Raw genomic sequence first — 23,998 nt, 5'->3', positions numbered from 1 at the left:
CCACGGCGGGGTCAGGGATTTTCTCTGCCTCGTGATGGCTGGGTGTTGTGTGCTGTCCTTAGGTTAGTTAGGTTTAAGTAGTTCTAAGTTCTAGGGGACTTATGACCACAGCAGTTGAGTCCCATAGTGCTCAGAGCCATTTGAGCACTTGGCCAATTTTTCTTGTCTTTTCCTCATTTAAATTCTTGTAGTAACAGTTGTACATTTTGATTGTGCTTCTAGGCAACAAACCAGAGATATGATAGAAAATAAATAAAAAAATAAAGTTTACGGGTAAGCTGTGAACGGCCTTTGATCTCATGTCTGGGGCAACGGATGTGCGGCTCTATCTGGAAGTGCGCCGCCGCGGAGGATGTAGCTGCGGTCAACCGCGCCAGTACTCCGCCGTCCTGCCGGGAACAATGAGCGACGCAGAGCGCACGCCGATGGGGCTCTTAGTCGCGCTGGTGCTGGCGCCTACACTTCTGCTTCCAGGTGGGTCTCTCCTCTTCTCAGGGACACACACACATACATCCGCTGCAGCGTGCGAGAAACTCTGCTTCTGCTCTTGTACTATGTGACGCGTATTCGTTTTGCACTAGGCCGTGGGCTAAAGTATCATTCTGCGTCTCACATTTCGTCTCCTAATGCTGGAGACGTCACGAGAGGCTATAAAGACTCAGACAGCAGCTTAAAAAACACATAAAAGCTCAGCAAGCCGAACTGTTTGTATGTATTCATACGACAGTAGCGTCTTGGCGTCCATCAGACCGTTACTTAAGACTGCGAAGTCGCGTCGACAAGTGTTATGGAGCCTGTAGTGCGAATAGTTGATGCTGCTATATTTAGCAGGAGGACTCAGAACTTGTCCAAATTCATTCCCTCTAGTTTTATGTTAAAGTTTATCCTTTTTTTAAATTTTTTGTGGCCTCTTTTTACATCATAACATAGTTTATCCTTTTTAGTGCGAGGTCACAAAAAGGCAATGATGTTTACGTCATTCGATGCCCCACATATTGTCTGCCACAGTATTGTCTGGTAATGACAATAGTGGTGGGAATGGAGATATCAGGGAGTGGAGATATCCAATGGTGAGTACAGCATGAGGCTACGGACCATAGTTGAACTGCTTAGTCCACGAGCAACTCACAACACTGCCATAGTGCTAGCGATGCTGCTACAAAGCAGAGCAATGGCAACGACGAGCGAAGTAAACATTGCATTATATCATGGCCACCTCTCTCTTGGCAGTCCCTCCCCGGAGATCCAAATGGAATGATAAGTCAAGTAAATCAGAATTTACATGCTGGACTTGTGCTTAAATATGAATGAAAGTCGTCAGCGTATAGGTGATATTTGTGTTGGGACGACTAGAAATGACACTTTTATTCAAAAGGGAATAATTACACTGAAGTGACGACGATTCATGCAGGTGCCCTGGACGTACAAAAAGCAGGGTATGGTGCTTAATAGGGTGAGTAATAACCACGGACAGCATTGCACAATTTGCAATGTGTTCCCATGCTGACCACTAGGTTGGCAAGGAGTTCTTGTGGCAGAGAATTTCATTTCTCCATCAGCGCAGCTAACAATTTCTGGATGCTGTGGTACATGTGGACGTACTAGAATACGTTTCCACAATGCATGCCACGTGTCACTGATGGGATGTAAGTAGGGTAGGCCCCTCCATACACTGAATATAGTATCGTTGCAAGCGCTCCCTCCCCCCCCCCCCAAATCGATGCAGTTGCGCATTGTCATCCATAAAAATGAATTCAGGGTCGAATGCACTCCTCAAAAGTTGCACCTGGGGAAGTAGTCACAATAGCGTTGACTGGTGAGTGTGTGGTGTTCAAGGATTTGGAGGTGAGTAGGCCCATCAAACATCATGCCTCTCCATACCACAATGCCTGGACGACCAAAAAGATCACGTTCGTAATGTTTGTAGTGCATTACTTGTTTCTATCTCTCGCCATATGAGGGTGCGTCAAGTGGTTCAAATGGCTCTAAGCACTGTGGGACTCAACATCTGAGGTCATCAGTCCTCTAGACTTAGAACTACTTAAACCTAACTAACCTAAGGACATCACACACATCCATGCCCGAGGCAGGATTCGAACCTGCGACCGTAGCAACAGCGCGGTTCCGGACTGAAGCGCCTAGAACCACTCGGTCACAGCGGCCGGCGAGGGTGCGTCCTGGACCACTACTCACACTGCATCGATTTATCCGGAAAGTTCACGTGATTCCACTCTTCGTTGGTCCAGTCCCTACGTTCTTGGTATTATCACAAACGCTAACGCCGATGTGCGAGTGTCAATTGAACACAACGTACTGGTCGTCGGGTAAAGAGAAAACCCGACGCAGGTGCCCCACCATCGTGGAACCTGAGACTGTGTGCCTTCAAGTTCTGTCAAATGCGGTTACAGATGCACCTGCTGTTTCTCATGGGTCCATGGGTCCCTTCTCGCCTGCTGCATGGTGCAGCGGTCATTCATCTGTTGCTGTAGTACTTCGTGGCTGACGACTTCATCTCTTTCGGGCAGCAGTCCCTGTGGTTTGGAAGGCTCCCCATGCACTTGAAACAATACTGTGAGCGCTACGAAAGTCCTGGGCTACACTCGCCATACTTTGCCTTCTTCCAGTTTCCCTATGATTCGCCCCCATGTGAAGTCATCCAAAGGTTGCCTAAGGACCATGTTATAATGAAGAACACCACCACAGTGCAATGTAACTGTTTGCTGACTGACGTACACTGCCTTCTTTGCCTCGTGTTTTGAGGCCAGCCACATTCGGCGCAGTAGTCATGTTGACCTCATGCCATGTGACGTCTAGCTTCCTGTGCGACACTGAGAGACCTCTGACACATGTTCCCGCACTTTCATTCAATTCCGCCGAATAGCTAGCATGTCATGTTACTTTATCTATCTCGTAGTATGTCTTGTGACAGCCAGAGCGAGAGCACCAGCAGCAGCGAGTACTGTTTGTATAAAGCGTTTTTGTACTTATTTGCTGCGCTTAGCTTTTAAATAGTTTTTCTGGGAAAACCTAGCGTAGTTTTCGCGTCTCGTATTTCAGTGAGTGTTTCTTGATTATCAGAGTAGCTCATCAGAAGATTATCTTGGGAATTTGTCACCGTATAGAGTAGGGTAAACATAGTCATGTGTAGGGACTGTGGTTGTTGTGAGCGGACGCAAGGAGAATTGGCCACTCTTCGGGGGCAGGTGGAGGCTTTGTCTGTTAGGCTCATCGAGCTCGAGGCGCAGGCGTCGGCTCGTAGTGGCGTTGGGGCAACTGTGGTGAGACCTGTGCCTACTTCGGTGGCCTTGGAATCACATGGAACCCCTGATGTCGCTGCGTCTTCCGGCAGTGAGCATCTTACCGGTCAGCCATCACTCCAGGGTGAATGGCGGACAGTGGTGGGCTCGCGCGTGCCTGGCCGAAAGGCGAAGGTGGGATCTGGCCGCGTGGCAGCTGCCTTACCCCTTTCCAACAGGTACGGGGTGCTTCCTAGTGGTGATGACATCGTTTCCGAGCCACCACAGGATGCCTCGCCTGTTGGGCCAGTGGCCGATTCTCCGGCAAGGTCCCGACAGTCACAGAGGGCGGGCCTATTAGTTATAGGGAGCTCCAACGTTAGGCGGGTTATGGAGCCCCTCAGGAAAATAGCGGGTAGGTCGGGGAAGAATGCCAGTGTGCACTCGGTGTGCTTGCCGGGGGGGTCTCGTCCGTAATGTGGAGGAGGCCCTTCCGGCAGCTATTGAACGCACTGGGTGTGACCGGCTGCAGATAGTAGCACATGTCGGAACGAATGACGCCTGCCGCTTGGGTTCTGAGGCCATCCTTGGTTCCTTCCGGCGGCTGGCTGATTTGGTGAAGACAACCAGCATCGCACGCGGAGTGCAAGCTGAGCTTAATATCTGCAGCATAGTGCCCAGAGTCGATCGCGGTCCTCTGGTTTGGAGCCGTGTGGAGGGTCTAAACCAGAGGCTCAGACGACTCTGCGACTATAATGGTTGCAAATTCATCGACCTCCGTTATTGGATGGAGAACTGTAGGGCCCCCCTAGACAGGTCAGGCGTGCACTACACACCGGAAGCAGCTACTAGGGTAGCAGAGTACGTGTGGCGTGCACACGGGGGTTTTTTAGGTTAGAGGGACCCCCCATTGGGCGAAACGATAAAATACCTGACGGCTTACCAGAGAGGACATTATCATCGTTGATAAAGAACGTCCGTCCTCAGAGACCAAAAACAGGAAAAGTTAACGTAATATTGGTAAACTGCAGGAGTATCCAGGGCAAGGTTCCTGAATTAGTATCTCTTATTGAAGGAAATAGTGCGCATATAGTATTAGGAACGGAAAGTTGGTTAAAACCGGAAGTGAACAGTAACGAAATCCTAGACACAGAATGGAATATATACCGCAAGGATAGGATAAACGCCAATGGTGGAGGAGTATTTATAGCAGTAAAGAATTCAATAATATCCAGTGAAGTTATTAGCGAATGCGAATGTGAAATAATCTGGGTTAAGCTAAGTATCAAAGGTGGGTCAGATATGATAGTCGGATGCTTCTATAGACCACCTGCATCAGCAACCGTAGTAGTTGAGCGCCTCAGAGAGAACCTGCAGAACGTCGTGAAGAAGTTTCGTGATCATACTATTGCAATAGGGGGAGACTTCAATCTACCAGGTATAGAATGGGATAGTCACACAATCAGAACTGGAGCCAGGGACAGAGACTCTTGTGACATTATCCTGACTGCCTTGTCCGAGAATTACTTCGAGCAGATAGTTAGAGAACCAACTCGTGAAGCTAACGTTTTAGACCTCATAGCAACAAATAGACCGGAACTTTTCGACTCCGTGAATGTAGAAGAGGGTATCAGTGATCATAAGTCAGTGGTTGCATCAATGACTACAAGTGTAATAAGAAATGCCAAGAAAGGAAGGAAAATATATTTGCTTAACAAGAGTGATAGGGCACAAATCGCAGAATATCTGAGTGACCACCATCAAACGTTCATTTCTGAGGAAGAGGATGTGGAACAAAAATGGAAAAAATTCAGAAACATCGTCCAGTACGCCTTAGATAAGTTCGTACCGACTAAGGTCCAAAGCGAGGGGAAAGATCCACCGTGGTATAACAATCATGTACGAAAGGTACTACGGAAACAAAGAAAGCTTCATCATAGGTTTAAGAGTAGTCGAATCATAGCTGATAAGGAAAAGTTGAACGAAGCTAAAAAGAGCGTAAAGAGAGCAATGAGAGAAGCATTCAACGAATTCGAACATAAAACATTGGCAAACAATCTAAACAAGAACCCTAAAAAGTTTTGGTCATATGTAAAATCGGTAAGCGGATCTAAATCCCCTATTCAGTCACTCGTTGACCACGATGGCACCGCAACAGAGGACGACCGAAGAAAGGCAGAAATACTGAATTCAGTGTTCCGAAACTGTTTCACTGCGGAAAATCGTAACACGGTCCCTGACTTCAGCCGTCGCACGGACGCCAAAATGGAAAATATTGAAATAAACGATATCGGAATTGAAAAACAACTGCTATCACTTAGTAGCGGAAAAGCATCCGGACCAGACGAGATACCCTTAAGATTCTACAGTGATTATGCTAAAGAACTTGCCCCCTTTCTATCAGCAATTTATCGTAGATCGCTGGAAGAACGTAAAGTACCTAGCGACTGGAAGAAAGCGCAGGTCGTTCCCATTTTCAAGAAGGGTCATAAATCAGATGCGAATAATTATAGGCCTATTTCGCTTACGTCAATCTGTTGTAGAATAATGGAACATGTTTTGTGTTCTCGTATTATGACGTTCTTAGATAATACAAATCTCCTTCATCATAACCAACATGGATTCCGCAAACAGAGATCATGTGAAACTCAGCTCGCCCTATTTGCCCAAGAAATTCACAGTGCCGTAGACACTGGCGAGCAGATTGATGCCGTATTCCTGGACTTCAGGAAGGCATTTGATACGGTTCCGCACTTACGTTTAGTGAAAAAAATACGAGCTTACGGAATATCGGACCAGGTTTGTGATTGGATTCATGATTTCCTAGAAGAAAGAACACAACATGTCATTCTTAACGGTTCAAAATCTGCAGATGTAGAGGTAATTTCGGGAGTACCGCAAGGAAGCGTGATAGGACCTTTATTGTTTACAATATACATAAATGACTTAGTTGACAACATCGGTAGCTCCGTGAGGCTATTTGCAGATGACACGGTTGTCTACAAGAAAGTAGCAACATCAGAAGACTCGTACGTACTCCAGGAAGACCTGCAGAGGATTAATGCATGGTGCGACAGCTGGCAGCTTTCCCTAAACGTAGATAAATGTAATATAATGCGCATACATAGGGGCAGAAATCCATTCCAGTACGATTATGCCATAGGTGGTAAATCATTGGAAGCGGTAACGACCGTAAAATACTTAGGAGTTACTATCCGGAGCGATCTGAAGTGGAATGATCACATAAAACAAATAGTGGGAAAAGCAGGCGCCAGGTTGAGATTCATAGGAAGAATTCTAAGAAAATGTGACTCATCGACGAAAGAAGTAGCTTACAAAACGCTTGTTCGTCCGATTCTTGAGTATTGCTCATCAGTATGGGACCCTTACCAGGTTGGATTAATAGAAGAGATAGACATGATCCAGCGAAAAGCAGCGCGATTCGTCATGGGGACATTTAGTCAGCGCGAGAGCGTTACGGAGATGCTGAACAAGCTCCAGTGGCGGACACTTCAAGAAAGGCGTTACGCAATACGGAGAGGTTTATTATCGAAATTACGAGAGAGCACATTCCGGGAAGAGATGGGCAACATATTACTACCGCCCACATATATCTCGCGTAATGATCACAACGAAAAGATCCGAGAAATTAGAGCAAATACGGAGACTTACAAGCAGTCGTTCTTCCCACGCACAATTCGTGAATGGAACAGGGAAGGGGGGATCAGATAGTGGTACAATAAGTACCCTCCGCCACACACCGTAAGGTGGCTCGCGGAGTATAGATGTAGATGTAGATGTAGATGTGATCATGCCACTGGGCTTACTGCATTACTCGTAAGTTCATCCCTTGTGTTTTTTTAATGTTGACGGGAGTATTTACAGTTAAACAATATGAGTTATGAAAGCAAAAAAAATATATATTTTGATTGTTTGGGTAAAGTATAATAGAGCTATACAGTTTGATCTTCGTCATAAACAATACTCATTACATTAAAAGTATCCGTCCCTCTTGACTTTATTAGTTTCTGTCATGATTATTTATGAATAATATCGAGCTACACTGTTACGTAAGTTGTTTATTTTTTATCTCATGCCGATTTCGGCAAATTGCCATGGACAGGTGCTCTGTAAATACATATATAAGCGTTGGTCTTAATGTAATGGTTTTGTAACTATGATCTGAAAATTTATAATATATCATTAGGTGTTTTACCTTACACGTAACATCGTTGCTGTCGTGTCCTGTTTGTTTTGGAATTATTACTTTCTCCCAGGTGTAGAGTGGAGATGTATATTAGATGTTACTTGTTTTCCAAATATGCTACTTTTCTGACAGTTGGTTGACAGTGGATCAGCGATGTTACATGTTTACGTAGTTACCATTATAAATAAGTGTAAGTAAAATTCAGTTGTTTATTATCATTTTTTTCATATAGGTTTGTTTCTCTCTATTTCCTCAAGGATGTTCAACAATGTTCCTTTTTGCGTAATATGGAGAATTTCTAGTGTTTCGATTATGGGTTTTACATCGTATATCACTGCTTGTAAATGCTGAAAAAATGTAGATGGGTTGTTTTCACTTTCTCTGATGAGCTCTTTATATCTAATTTTGAAGTTTCTATCAGTTTGCCCAATGTAGAATTTTTTACATGTGTTACACGAAATTTTGTAAACGCGGGGATTGTTGTGTATGGGAATTTTCGAGCTGCCGTTGTGAATTTTGTGTTTGAGGCTGTGTGTATTTTGAAATGCAAATGCGATGTTGGTTTTGTTGAATAACCTCCTAATATCGTGTCGGACCCCTATTCACTCGCCGTAACGCAGCAACTCGACTTGGCGTGGCCTCAACAAGTCGTTAGAACTCCCCTGCAGAAATATTAAGCCATTATGCCTCTATAGCCGTCCATAATTGTGGAAGTGCTGCCGGTGCAGGGTTTTGTGCACGAACTAGAGCCTCGATCTTATCCAAAATATACGACAGGATTCATGTCGGGCCATATGGGTGACCAAATCATTCTCTCGAATTGTCCACAATGTTCTTCAAACCAATCGCGAACAATTGCAGCCCGGTGGCATGGCGCACTGTCATCCATAAAAATTTCATAGTTGTTTGGGAATATGAAGTCCATGAATGGCTGCAAACGGTCTACACGTAACCGAACATAACCGGAGTCAATGATCGGTTCAGTTGGACCAAAGGACCCAGTCCATTCCGTGTAAACAGAGACCACAACATTATGGAGCAACCAACAGCATGCACGCTACCTTGTCGACAACTTGAGTCCATTTCTTCGTGGCGTCTGCACCACACTCGAACCCTGCCACCAGCTCTTACCAACTGAAGTCGGAATTCATCTGACTAGGCCACTGTTTTCCAGTCCTCTAGGGTAAAGCTGATCTCGTGACGAGCATAGGACAGGTGCTGCAAGCGATGTCTTACTAGTAACAAAGACGCTCTCGCGTTGGCTTTCTGCTGCCACAGCCCATTAACGCCAAATTAACGCCGCACTGTCCTAACGGAATCGTTCGTCGTACGCCCCACACTGATTTTTGCCACTATTTCAAACGGTGTTACTTGACTGTTAGCACTGAAAACTTGCGTAAACGCTGCTGCTCTCGCTCGTTAAGTCAGGACCGACGGCTGCTGCTTTATCCGTGGTGAGAGGAGATGCCTGAATTTCTGTATTCTCGGCACTCTCTTGATAGTGCGTATCTCGGAATATTGAATTCCTTTACGATATCGGAAATGGAATGTCCCATGCGTCTAGCTCCAACTATCAGTAAGGGTTCAAAGTCTGTTAAATTTCGTCGTGCGGCCATAATAAAGTAGGAAAACTTTTCACAAGAAATATCTGAGTACAAATGACAGCTTTTCCAGTACAGTGCCCTTTTATACCTTGTGTGCGCGTTACTACCAGCATCTGTGTATGTACATACCGCTATCTTATGATTTCTGTCTCCTCAGTATTCTTAACTATAAGCACTCTGTAACTGACCTTTGCCGTGTGTTTGGCTGTCGAACTTGTTCTGAAGCGTTTAGGCGAGACACTATTGGGTTGTTTTATTTAGCAAAAAATTATTCGACGGCCGTCACTGTGAAACATCCCCTTTAAACAATTATACATGACTGTGCTTAAACTGACACACAATATTTTGTTAGCGCAACGCAATCTGACTTTCAAAATTCCCTACAAAAGAATGGCCCTGACTAACATTAAACTATACCTTTCACAAGTCACTTACCTCACAAAAATCTTCGCTGCTCAAGCTACTGCAATACAGCGAGCGCCACTACTGTCAGCTAAATAAAAGATTCAAACTATGGAAGGCACTAACTACTGATAGGGATAGTTAGCAAATGAAAGATATTAATAGAGAACAAACAATGTATTTACCTTGATATCATCATATATAAATATAGCAGTTCATGACAAATTTCAAAACTCCGCCATCTCTCTCCCCACATCCACCACTGCTGGCGGCTCACCTCCAACTGCGCAATGCTACGCGCTGTTCACATCCAGCTGCCGCTGCCCAACACTACAATGGCGAGTATTACAACAATGCAAAGACTGCACACAGCACAGCCAGTGATTTTCATACAGAGGTGGCGTTACCAATAAAAAAACCTAAACAGCCTACTTACATAGCCCCCATGCTCCCCACAAAAAATTTTACAAATTGGATTGGGCAGTGGCCAATAGAGATTTGAAAAAATTTTTCACAATTACAATAACAAAGAAATCAAATGCACACACTTATTGATACAATGTTGGTCAAAAGCTAAAATTTTCTCACAGTCCATAAAGATAGTCCTGATCATTCATTATAATAGTAAATACAGGTTTTTTTTTTCACAAAGTCTCATTAGTAAAAGAAATTGCACACAGAAGTAGTGGATTTCCATGCAGTCTTGCAGAAGTAGTGTTGTCCTTCCAACGGAAAGACAGTGCTGACTCTTGACATGCTGACAGGTAATGGGCCACAATGGAGCAAACCCACAGCGGAGTCAGTCGAAGTTTTGAAGAATATTGGTGGGTAGGTCATCACAGAGCAGACCCACTGTAGTCCTGGTAGAGATTACGGTATTGGTGGGCTACCAGAGGTGCAGACCCACTGCAGTCCTTGTAGAAATAATGGTATTGATGGATCATCAAAGATGTAGACCCACTGTAGTCCTTGTAGAGATTATGGTATTGGTGGATCATCAAAGGTGTAGACCCACTGTAGTCCTTGTAGAGAGGGCCAGCAGCCATCTGTTGCGACTGTGCAGGTGCACAACCACCATCGAAGAGTCTTGCGGACAATATAGCAAGTCCATAAACCACCACTTGTGCACTCACGAAGTTTTTGAAATTGTCCTTAGAACCAGCAATGCTGTTATCCAGTCCCTTGCTGAATTATTAACACACGTGCAAACACTAACAGTCCCTACTTCTCACATATTGTCCATGTACTATGACCAACAGAAACGTGTGCAGTGAAATGTTACTTAATTTGAAGAACTGGTAACAATTACAATTTGGTAACATAAAAATACAATAACAAAGGTACAAAATACATCATTAAAGAACATAATAATACAGATAACATTTGTAGTAATAGGGGCCTTACAAAAGAATAGAAATAAACATATACATCAGTGTTACAAAAATAGTGACATAAGTACATACATAAAAGATCAGAATAACTTTCGAAACATCAACTTCACACATGAGCATTAACACAAAACAGAATAAATAATGTCTAAACATCTTTACAAAGTAAATAACACATTATTAATGCAAATTATATTTGAGGATAACAGTATTCCTCATCATAGTTCATGTAGCTGAGTATGAGAAAAATTCTACAACATAAGTCTTATGAGGTAAACATATAAAGACAGTAAGAACATATATACACAAGGGTACCCAAACACATAGTGGGATAACACAAAAGGAAAGGACAGGGTTTGTTTCATTGCAGTATTTTGCAAACAAAACTTTCTTTGCTTCTTGGAGATCTCCCTTCATTCATCATTATTCCCAAAAGTCCTATCTAAGCCTGCCTTCTGTATTTTGTTCACATCCTCTGTCAAAAATAGTTTTTCTCCCTGCTTTCTGTATTCTGTTCACATCCTCTGTCAATAATAGTTTTTCTTCACTGTACAGTATCCTTTTTATTTTGCCAGACCATTTTCTGATAGCTTCTCAATGCATTTCTTATAAATTTATAATAGTTTCTTATATAGTCTACTCCTCTTAAGCTAACTTAAATCTACTGAGCTCAGATGCTAAACTAAGGGATGAGGCAATGCAGCAGCACATAACAAATTAACACAAACAGCAATGCAAAAAAATGGAAAATTGCAAAGCAAGCTACAGTAAATATAAATTACCAAGCAATGCAACATTACAACTAATATGAGCCAATGTGCAGTAACAAGAAAAATAAGTCAGTAGTGAAACTAGCTTAACAGAGTAACACGATTTAAAATTCAGTAGCACTATGCCTGACAAACAGCAGCAGCAAATATAAAAAATATAAAACTTATATCTATACATGACAAAGCTCAAGCAGAAAAGATATTACAGTAAAAGCAACAATGCAGATAAGGGAAGTGTATATTCACATCTTAATGTCTATGTAAATTAAAGTGGTGCACCACAACAACTGATTGTAAAAAGAAATATTACCATGTACTTCAAAAGAAAATTATGTGTTACTGTTACTAGTTCCTTCTTATTGTTCTTTCCTTTCCAAGTGCTCCTTTTTTGAAGAATGTGGATCACAAAATTATTATTTAATAGATCTGTTGACAGAAAGTGTTCACATTAGCAAATGCATTTAATTTTATTTTATGAAACCAATGCTGCAACACAGCTGAAAAACAGATGTCAAATGAAATAAGCAATTACGCAAACCAAAGCATAAAAATATCATTCAATAGCTATGTGGCATTTCGTAAGTAGTAAAAAAAATCTCTCATCTAGAAAGATAGTAGTCATAGTCAGGTGTGTAGACAACTATTTCTTGTCATTTCATTAGGCATTTCAGTAAATATCAGAAAGTACGATATGTTTCCAAGTAATTAGCATGTCGTATTTGCGATGCTTTCTCTAAAGGAATGACAATGGCGAGGATAAAGGCCTGCCTTTTTTTTTTCTACCTGTGCCGCTGAAAGGCTAATGGCTTTTTTTTTCGGGCGGCTGTCGCCCAGGTGGGTGCCCGTGACGCATTACGTGCAGGTGGTCACTTAACTTTCTTACGGAAATATTTACGACAGCAGTTTCCGCTACAGTGACAGTCTCACATAAAAATATTTCACAGGTCAAGAATTAGCGTTGCAAATCTGGAGAAAGAAAATCCTATAAATATAAGTGTCCAAATAAAATATTCGTCAGCATTGTGATACAGTCACGCATTTATGCACATTTCATAACTCTTAAAGTACGAATCTTGGTTTCCAACATACTTCTTATTCCTCATATACGATAGCATCATCTTATTGATCATAAACATATCTCAACAGCATAGTACACATCGTCGTCGTAATAATAACATCATAACACCTCAGTCAAATCTCAAAAACGTCGTAGCTTTCTGCAATAATTTCAAAACCTAAAAAATTTCTCTGCTCATGTGAAAAGTGTTATCTGCCTCAAACGCACTTTAAAAATCATGATCCCATACCAAATACATCATTCAAAGCTCTCATAGTATCACAATGGTTCCAAAAAAATATGAAGAGTTCACACAGTACAGACAAAATACAATTTCGTAAGTGTGAAGTTATCCAACGGTGTAATTACGTAAACATGTGTCACTGACGTAGTAAAAAAAACATGTTTATCTCTCAGTTAAATGATCAGATAGCTGTGTAATTTGTGTGTTAGAGAAATATGGTACCGATGTGTAAAGTTGTATAAGCAAATACCATATTAGCTAGGGTTCCTTGTGGTTGCCACACACATGGTACACAAAGTAAGCGTGTACCCCCCTGAGAATTAATGTGATTATACCCTCAGGTGTTACAGATTATTGCAATGGAATAAAATGTATCACAGAAAACTTTCTTTGTAATTCAAAAACCTTTAAAAATAAATGTTTTAACTATAAAATTAATCACTCAAATACATGTACTGTAGCGCTAAACTGTGCATCTTGTTGTAAGATAATCTCTGTGGAAGTGTCGTAGTTGTCGTCCTCCGAAAGCTAAGTTCTGCAGAAGTCAATGTACTTACCTCATGATAAACAAAAGTGAAATGCTTTGCGTATAGATATCTTAGTTATTACGCTTATTGCCATGATGAAGAAAGTACTGTGCTGTAACGTGTTGTTGTGCTATGGAAAAGGCAGTCTCATTGTAGCTATACCACAAAAGTTACTACTAAAACATGTTTTACTTTCCAGAAGAATTCAGAAAAACTGTGCAGATATAAAACAGATACACCGCAGAAGCAACAATGTAAATTATGTCACACATTAGTAGTGTCGTAATATAACCGTGTAGCTGTCAAAGAAACCAAATACTAAGTCATCTTTAATCTCACAGAAAGTACTTTAAATCCCAAATGTATTTTCAAGTAAACCAAAATGTTGCATTAAAATCTCATTAGCAGTACTGGTAAATGTTCTAATCGTGCAACTAACAAGCAAGAATGTACACACACAATTACACTGTGTGGTCTGTTCGCAATAACAATGCATTCGTAATTTCTGTTTAAATAAGTTCTCTTGGTTCTTGACTGGATATTTAACTTCAAACATTGTTGCATGGTAACAGTTTCTGAAGCATACTAGTAACATGAAGTGAAACGTTTTATGGCAAAGACAAAGTTAAAAAGCAGATTATCTTTCAATAAACGGTTTTACTTGTGAAATGTGGTGTAAACCTTTACTCTTCCTAGTACGCAGAGTTTCAACTTCAACGCAATTATCATGTGGTATATGTCGGATTCTGTAAGGTCCATTGTAAACTAGAAAGAATTTGTGACTCAAGTGTTTCTTCTTATGTGACAATGAATGAGCTTTAATGAGAACTTTCTGACCAATATACAATTTCTTTGCATTTGCTTTACCGTCTAGTTTTCTCCTTTTGTCTGCTACAGATTTTATATTTTTAAGAGCCAAATCAATTATGTCTTTGTGTCGAAGTTTACGTGTATTCGGGAAAGGTACAAGCTCTCTGATTCTGATCAGTGGTTCTTCATTCTTTAGTACAAGAGTGGGTGGTAAAGCACTGGAATCATGAGGCATTTCATTCAGCACATTTTGAAATAAGTGTAAATATCTGTCCCAATGCTGATGCTTTCTGTGACAATAAAGTCTGCAAAGCTTATTGATTTCTTTCATAATCCGTTCAGACGGGTTACAATGTGGTGAGTACAATGAAATAAAAACAGGTTTGATTTTATGGTTGCGAAGCATGCGTGACCAAACAGCAGATCTGAATTGCGGTCCGTTATCTGAAATGACTTTACTAACGTGTCCAACTTCACGTAAGAAATTTTTAACAAAGGCGTTGGATACAGACCGTCCAGTGGCTTTACGTAACGGTGTGAAAGAAACAAATTTTGAAGTAAGTTCAACAGCGACTAGAACGTACGAAAATCCATTCGATGTTCTGACAAGGGGTCCCAAGAGATCAACAGCAGCAAATTCTTTTAATTTAGAAGGAATAATAGGAAACAACGGAGCACGATGTGAGATAGTAGATGGTTTCGCCTTTTGACAAAGTTTACAAATAGACAAGACTCTTCGAATTCTCTTTTCCATATTGTTAAAATAACAAGTCGTTCGAAGAATATGATAACATTTTCGTGGGCCAAAATGTGCGTAGCTGAAATGAATGTACCAAATGAGCTTATTAACAAAATCGTCAGGAATGCAAAGTACCCATAGCTTGTCATCAACAGTGCAGCGTTTGAAGAGTATGTTGTTTCTAACCAGGTAATAATGCCGAATCTGAGTGTATGTCTTTTCATGCCATTTACTTTTGATGTCTTTCCAAATCGGATCTTTATCTTGTTCATGAGCAATGTCCTTTAAAGATGTGGTGATGAAGTTTTCAAAGGCGACTTTCTGAATGTAAAGAATACTGAAATTTTTCTCGAGGTTGCCTTGTGTGTTACGTTTCTCAAGCCCAGCCGGTGCGCGTGACAGCGCGTCCGCAACAATGTTCTCCTTGCCGGGAATGTAGACTATTGTAAAGTGGAATTCTTGCAGAAACAATGCCCAACGTTTTAACCTGTCATGATTTAATTTTGAAGACATAAGAAATTGTAATGCACGATGATCACTGTATACTTTTACGTGCTTACCAGAAAGAAAGAAACGGAATTTGTTAAATGCCCAAACGATAGCTAAAGCTTCTAATTCAGTAACGGAATAATTTTTTTCAGATTTTGTTAGCACTCGGCTAGCAAAAGCAATGGTTTTCTGAACAGTAGTGTCATTTTCTGTGGCTTCTTGAAATAAATGGGCACCAAGACCGACTTTAGAAGAATCCGTGCTAAGGCAGAAATCTTGTGACAGATTTGGATGAGCTAGTATTGGCGCATTAAGTAGCGATTCTTTCAAAGAATTGAATTCCAACTGTGCCTGTTCGTCCCAGTTCCAAATAGTATTTTTTCCAGTGAGAGAACAAAGTTTTGGTGTAACAAGAATTTGCATATTCAGAAAACGACGGTAAAAATTTGCGAGACCTAGAAAACCGCGGACTTGTTTTCTTGTGGATGGAACTGGAATGGCTCTGATTGCTTCTAACTTTTCAGGATCCAGCTGAATGCCTTCAGAAGAAATAATATGTCCCAAAAACTTCACCTTTGTCCTACCGAATTCAGACTTTTCCAAGTTAACTGTAATTCCAGATTCTGCAAAAATACGTAACAAACTGTTGAGGATGCGATTATGTAGTTCCCATGAAGCTTCTGCTATTAGAATATCGTCCACATATAAGGTGATGTAACGTTTTAAGAACTCAGGTAATATGGAATTTAGCCCGCGAATGAATGCTGCTGAAGAAATGTTCAAACCAAAGGGAAGTTTCCGAAACTGATAACAAACGCCGAAACAAAGGAAAGCTGTGTATTTTCTACATTCTGGATGAAGTTCGATCTGATAAAAGCTGGATCTGAGATCAATGGAAGACAACACTTTTACACCATTAAAATTTTGAAGAAGTTCTTCCAACGTTTGCGGCCTATCTGTTTCAGGAATAATGATCGTATTGATTTGTCTCGAATCTAAGACAAGCCTGATCGATCCATTTTTCTTCTCAACAACATGTAATGGATTGTTGTATGAGCTTACTGCAGGCTCAATAATGCCCTCGTCGAGCATAGATTGTATTTCTGTTCTAACACGGTCCCTATAATGTGCTGGAATTACATATGGTCTAACAAAATTTAGTATGCTCACGAACACGAAATTGGTATTGAAATCCCTTGATTGTTCCTGTTTTATGAGTAAAAACTGTGGAATGTGCTTGTAAAATCTCAAAAAGGTCCTGCCTATCAGTGTCATTACAATTCTTAATTGTTTGAATTTTATTCTGAATTAACTCATTAATTTCAAATATGCCGTCGATATCATCCCTGTCAGTTCTTGCAGAGTGATTGTTAGTGTCTAGTTCCGTAGAAAGTTCCGAACTGTTGTCCAACAGAAGGTAAAGCCGATTGATTTCTTCGTCATGGTTTGAGAGCCAATCTTCAAATTTCAAAGCTATTGACTTACCTTCCTTCTCTAAACTTATTTCAGCATCGTGAAAGTTTAAGATTGCTTTGAATTCATTCAAAAAGTCTACTCCCAATATAATTTCCGTTGACAATAATGGAACAATAAGAAAGTTCATAGAGAAGCTGTGGCTTTGGCAAAAGAATTCTAAATTGGTTTGTTGGCGTACATCTACACTTTTTCCAAAGATTGCACCTTGTAATTTAATCTTACGTAACGGAAGTGTGGGGCAATCGTTCGATTTGTTGCATTTGCTAAAAGCTGTTTCACTAATTACTGAAATGGGACTGCCAGAGTCAAGTACTGCCGTAAATTTTACGTCATTTACTGTAATGTGAATCACAGGATATGCAATGTTGTTATGTTTTACGTCGTGTTCCTGGAGTAAGATGTCCCTAATGTCTTCCATTTTTACGTAATTATTAGCTACGGCAGCTGCGTCGTCAGTTTCACAAGTATGTTTTGTGGCTGCCAGCGGTGTGAGTCATTGCCTATTGTCTCTTTGTTGGCGCGCGTCGTTATTGGGATTGGGAGACCTAACTTCTACAAATTCGCCTTGCCGAGAGGGCCCAGCTCTGTTAGAGTCCCGCCAGTTCTGATGAAATTCACGTCTATCGTTATGATTATATCGTCGGTCGTCATGTCGGTAGTTCCTGTAGTTTCTTTCTTGTCGGTTAAGTGGTGGAGAATTTCTCCCTAAATCGTAACTGCGCGCTGGACCGTTGCGTCTAAAGTTATTCTGTCTCCCTTGATAATAATTGTTTTGGTTCCCATATTGTCTGTTTCTCTGATTGTCTCTGTGATAGTCATTACCGCGGAGAGGTGATCTTTCCCTGTAATTATTACTACTTTGCCAACGGTTGTCATACGGGTGGTGTCTGTTTTGGTCACGATTTGTGTTGTGAGAATAGCCTTGTCGCGTCCAGTTATTATTTCTGTCGTCACGAAATTGTGACGGATGTGACCTGTAGTGATTGTTTTCCTGTTTTCGCATCCCGCGACGGTCTGTGTCAATTTCCAGTTCTTGTAACAGTCCCTGAAATGCTTCAATGTCGTCTTTGCAACGTCCTGCTAAAATAATATGTCGTAAATGTTCAGGCAATTTGAGTAAGCAAATGCGGATGAGTTCTGAGGGGCTGTATGGGTTTGAAAGATATTGATTCTTATGCAACATGTCTTCAAAATATTTGACAAGACTGGAAAATTCAGATTGTTCAAAGTGTTTCATCATCATGATGCTATGTTTTACACGGTCTTGTGTAGCTTGAGACCAATATGCTGAGAGGAAGGCATGGTAAAACTCTCCTTCACTGTGGCAATCGTGAATTACCGATCGCATTCTTACAGCTGGTTCATTCTCCAAGTAGCCACACATAAATTCTAATCTGTGTTCTAACGACCAGTTGGGAGGAAAACAATGAGAGAATTGATGGAGCCATGCTTGTGGATGAATGTCGTTGCCAGAATTCTTAAATGTTTTGAATTTACGTGTAGTAATGAACAGCTTATAGTCAAAATCATCATGTCGGCGAGTAGCATATCGGTCATTGTTAGGTCGTGTCGGCCGTTCCATCTCAAAATTCGGTGCACATTGCCAATTTCTTTCATAATTTCCGAAGTGTCCTGTGTTATTATTTTGTGGTTGTTCCGTATTTCTAAGTCCCTCTTCCCGTATTGGAGCGCGAGTGTCCTCTGAAATACGTAATTCTTGTATTACCTGTGTCAGCTGATCTTGTACTTCCCGGATTTCTCTTTGGTGTTGTGTATTAATTTGATTCTGATTTTGTTTGAATTTCCTAATTTGTTCGCACTCTTCTGTGTCATTCAGATTATCATCTACCTTCGTAGATAAATTATTTAGCTGATCCGAAAGTTCAACTACTTTCTCTGATAGTGTACTTATTTCCTCAGTGTGTTTTTCTGAACCAAGTTTCAGACTGTCCATTTGTGTTGAGATCGTATCTACTGTGTCCTTTAAGTTTTCTTGAGTTTTTGCAAGTTGCGTAACCGAATCGGTAGATGCAACTGAGTCAATTTTAGCTTGCAAGGTGTCGTGATTTTCATGAACAATGGTTTGCAGTTCTTTTATGGCTGCTTCGTGATTCTGTAATACATTTTCATGCCGCGAAAAAATAGGTTGAAAATGCTCACAAATTTGTGTTTTTACGTCATTACAGACTTTTTGACATTTCGATTCAATGTTATGTAACTCAGTAGTTAAATCTTCACGTGTTTGTTCGAGTGTGGTGTCTAACTTTTGAAGATTTTGTTCCATTGTGTCTACCTTTTTAAGATTTTGTTCCACTGTGTCTAACTTTTTAAGATTTTGTTCCACTGTATCTAACTTTCAAAGATTTTGTTCCATTGTGTCTAACTTTTGAAGCTTTTGCTGTGTTTGTCCCATTTGCTGTATTAATTGTAATAACAATGCACTGGTGTCTGGAACATGTTCCTCAGTGCTTTTCGGCAGTGAATTTGCACCGGAAATATTCACATTTTGACAAGCAGAAAATGTGTCTTGACTTATTTGAGAAAACGGTGAGGATCCAAAACCTGAATCTACAGTATTTGCGAGATTGTTTCCTGTCATTTCGGATTCCTGAGGCGAGCTGTTGCCGACCGATCGATCGATAATGCTTCCCTATTCTCTAATTGTTTCACTGTCTACACCATTGTTTGCCGCTCGCTCCATTTCCCTATGCGCAATTACCAAATTACTACTTTGAACATTAGTTAATTCATTACTCTGCGGCGCTAACACACTGCTTTCGTCTTCACTGTCATTTCTCAATTTACTTTGGAGCCTAGTATTACGTTTTTCACACGCCATTATTGTCACAATATTTCACGATAACACAGAAAAGCACAATTTGAAGAGCAAAAATAAGAGAACACATTAACATAACACTGAAAATAATATCTAGTTAATTGCAGCTGCGAAATACTTGGTGCAAATCTACATGCATGCCACAACTGTTTTACTGTACAACAATGAAAGACTGCAACTACAAAGGAGATTTTCTCTACAATTACGCGCTAGCAATAAACAAAAGCTACACTAGTTACACAAACTACAAGAAAAAAAAAAATCAGAAGATTCCAGTGAGGTATCCTCGGCTAAGGGTCGACATATGAAACGTCCCCTTTAAACAATTATACATGACTGTGCTTAAACTGACACACAATATTTTGTTAGCGCAACGCAATCTGACTTTCAAAATTCCCTACAAAAGAATGGCCCTGACTAACATTAAACTATACCTTTCACAAGTCACTTACCTCACAAAAATCTTCGCTGCTCAAGCTACTGCAATACAGCGAGCGCCACTACTGCCAGCTAAATAAAAGATTCAAACTATGGAAGGCACTAACTACTGATAGGGATAGTTACCAAATGAAAGATATTAATAGAGAACAAACAATGTATTTACCTTGATATCATCATATATAAATATAGCAGTTCATGACAAATTTCAAAACTCCGCCATCTCTCTCCCCACATCCACCACTGCTGGCGGCTCACCTCCAACTGCGCAACGCTACGCGCTGTTCACATCCAGCTGCCGCTGCCCAACACTACAATGGCGAGTATTACAACAATGCAAAGCAGCCGCAGACTGCACACAGCACAGCCAGTGATTTTCATACAGAGGTGGCGTTACCAATAAAAAAACCTAAACAGCCTACTTACAACTGGTCACCTTGATTTCCATTTTCCACTAAAAATAGTGGCTGCATCCTCCACCGGGACAGTAACTGTCACGAAACTTACTTTGAGAAATTCCCCGTGAGATGTGTTGCTTCTATTTACTATCGATCGTCCCGTTTTGTGAGATCGAATTTGGGAAGTTAAATCCTCTCCTTTAGTCTGGAACAGTTACTCAAGTTAATTTTTTATAAAGCTTTGTTATTTTTTTAAATTTTTTAGGAACTATAATGAAACTGACAAGATATTAACTGACATGCCTTCAGCACTTTAAGACCTTTCACAGTTCAGATAAAGTTAGTACTTGTTATTTGAATAAAGAAAATATGCTTCATGCAAATGAATGTTACTCAAGTGATGTAGCAAAGCGACATATCAAAAATACGTAATATTACGACTCCTTAGGTTTAAGGAAACACTGCAGCTACTGCTCCTGCTGTTGAGTCATTTCAACGTAAGATTTAAGGAAAATTAAGTTTATTTTCAAATCAGACAGTAAGACTATGAAGGTAAAAGTGACAATATATTGAACCAAACGAGTTGAATTAAGTCTGACTCTCCTTTACAGTAATGACAGTTTAAAACTTCGTAGCTTCTCTCAATAAGTGCAGTGCAGTTGATGATGCTGTGGCAAGAACACCTCTGCCAGTTCTACACGTCTCTGGCTAAAACGATGTGACAATGGTGTCGCGAAGGCTGCACATATTTGGCCTACTTTAAGCAAAGTTTTTCAGTCGCTGCAAACACATAATTGAGCGCAGTAATTCTTGCAACCACGGGTAGTAATTATCAAAGACAATGTTCTAATACAGAAATATTAGTAGATATTTGGTGCAAATGGTAACACAAAGTGCAAAGTTCTGCGGAGTGCAGCAAACAACACGACTTTTCACTGTCGCTGCTGTCTGGCAGCTTCTGCAGTGCTCAGTCTGCCCGCGGTAAAGTTTTTTCCGTGTAACTGGTGTTCTGAAAACGGAAATCGAGAAAGCTGGATCTACTCCTGCAACAACAATGTCCACCAGGTCTGCCTATTTCGCATTTTCTCCTGTAGAAAAGTCGTTCCCCAAACGGAAATGACAAGGGCAAAAATGGGGCCTCGTTCATGCGTAATGGCATCCTTCTTTCCTATGCATATTTTGCTACTTTTGCAGTAATAAATAATATTAAGTTTCGGGATGAGTGCAGACCACACATAAACGATTTGTTTCTTTTTCTTAACTCTAGAACAGTAATTTAATTCTGTACTTGTCACTGTAATTAAGACTTTATAAAATGTACCGAATAAACACGTCAGATCTCATCAACACACTACATAGATCTAGCGAAGCGGAGCTGTAATTAACACACTGGACTCGCATTTAGGTGGAAGACGGTTCATAACCGCGTCCGGCCATCCTGATTTAGGTTATCCGTGATTTTCTTAAATCGCTTCAGGCAAATGCCGGAATGGTTACTTTGAAAGCGCGCTGCCGACTTCCTTCCCCATCTTTCCCTAACTCGATGTGATCCCCTCCCCCAAATCAACCAACCAACACGCTATATACATGGGCCGTAATACTGTTGCACTAGACTACCACTACTGTCGCTACCGTATCAAGCCGTCTGCGCAACTTTGGGTTAAGTTACTTTGTGTGCGCCCTATTATATCTCTTGTATAGACAAATTGCCCCTACCGTATATGAGGTTGCGGAGTATAGATGTAGCTGTAGCTGTAGACTCAGGGCTGTTGGTTTGTATGCCAGACGTCTGTAGACCTGTCTGTAACTCGTGGCAATACAGGGAAAGACTTTATTGTGGAGTTAGTGTCCTCGCTAACCCAACTGCGCTGTTCCTAGATAAATTCCGCTTCTGTCTGTAGAACTGTTCACGTCGCAGATGTGCCTGGGGGGGGGGGGGGAGGGGCGTAGCCAATGTAATTACAGGAACATTACAGTGCCTGACAGAAAAAGGGAAAGTAGGCAGAGGGAAAGAGGAAGCGAAATGAAACTTCACGGATTAAACTGTTATTTCATGTTATTGCAGTGATCACAGATTCGAGTCAAATTTACAAAGCACTTTGTAGTGTGAGCCCATTTATCAGTATGATGTTGCACTTCTCTCTGGCCTAGTTGCACGAACCGATTCGGTTGGGAAGTGTCATAAGGCTGTTTATCCTTTCCTGAGGCAACCTGGCCCACCAGTGTTGTAACTCATTGATGGTTACAATGTTTATGTTTATTCAGCATCTGCATGCTTGCCTCGACGAGCTAAAATGACGTTAAAAATTAGTTTTCCTTCGCTGCGCGAGCATAACAGTTGTGAACTCCGTTACATGTGGAAGTTTGTATAGGTCCTGGAGGCCTGCTCTGATAGCCAAGGTGTTTAAGGCGACTGCTCGCCATAAGCAGGAAATTCGGGTTCTCAAACAGCTGAGCGTCAATACGTATACGCAGATACTGGCACTGGGACGGAGCTGGTTCTACACATATTCTATGGGGGACGGATATCAGGAATTTGCTGGCCGCGGTTTATAGAGACTCGTGTCATGTATGGACGAGCATTGTCCAATTGAAAAATGGTACCACCATGCTTTCGCATGAAAGGTTTGGTCAGTCACCACCAGCCGTGACATGTAGTGATACCGGATGGCTCCCCACACCTTGACACCGCTGAGCCTCTCCAAAACATTGGAAGCAGGTTGCCGCCCTGCTCGCTGATGATCCATGATTCACCGCTAGCACAATGCGACGCTATTTATCCACAGTTTCCTGGTCACGGCATCACTCTAAATGCAGCAGTATGTGTGGCTGGTGTTAATGTCAGCTTATGCATTGGATGGTAGTTCTCTGGTCCGGCTGTTGATAGTCTGCGACAAACGTAAGGGATGATACAGAAACGTTGTAGGACGTCCATTACATGTTGTCGGATGTCAGGCGCAGATGTGAAGGGGTTATGATGTTCTTGCTGCACAATACAGTGATTCTTACGGTGGTCAAAGGTGGCCGACTGGAACCTTGACGACGAATATGGCTGCCCTCACGTTCTCACCCAGTACAACACCGGGCCACTGTCACATCATATGGTTACTGCACGATTCCACTAGCGGGTCAAACGGAACCCTGCAATGACGCTTCTTTCAAACTCTGTCAGGAGCTGGTAACGCTATCTCGCAGGGTAGGTGGCATCTCATTAGCCGTGTCCTTCACAATGATCACTCAGCATCTGATGCCGTTCACGCCCGATGGTATACCCTACCGTTCCTGCTAACAAAATTAAACACGAATAACACTAATACTCTCTGGTGACCGTTCTGCCTGCCGCAGATAACTGCAACTCTATCATTTACATACCTGCC

At 41.4% G+C, this 23,998-nt stretch overlaps 1 protein-coding gene across 1 annotated transcript in view; it reads left to right on the top strand.

Moving 5' to 3' along the window:
- The first annotated feature begins 352 nt into the window (after nt 1-352).
- The window catches only part of LOC124777417, a 93,441-nt gene continuing 69,795 nt past the window's right edge, over nt 353-23,998 (top strand). The window contains exon 1 of the mRNA XM_047252813.1: nt 353-474. Within this exon, the coding sequence (XP_047108769.1) occupies nt 402-474 (73 nt within the window). The 5' untranslated portion in view covers nt 353-401. The remainder of the gene's footprint in view (nt 475-23,998) is intronic.

This window comes from Schistocerca piceifrons, chromosome 2 (genome assembly GCF_021461385.2).
Source record: "Schistocerca piceifrons isolate TAMUIC-IGC-003096 chromosome 2, iqSchPice1.1, whole genome shotgun sequence".
Taxonomy (NCBI): domain Eukaryota; kingdom Metazoa; phylum Arthropoda; class Insecta; order Orthoptera; family Acrididae; genus Schistocerca; species Schistocerca piceifrons.
The sequence above is the reverse complement of the archived record's forward strand: the minus strand, read 5'-3'. Positions and strand labels throughout refer to the sequence as shown.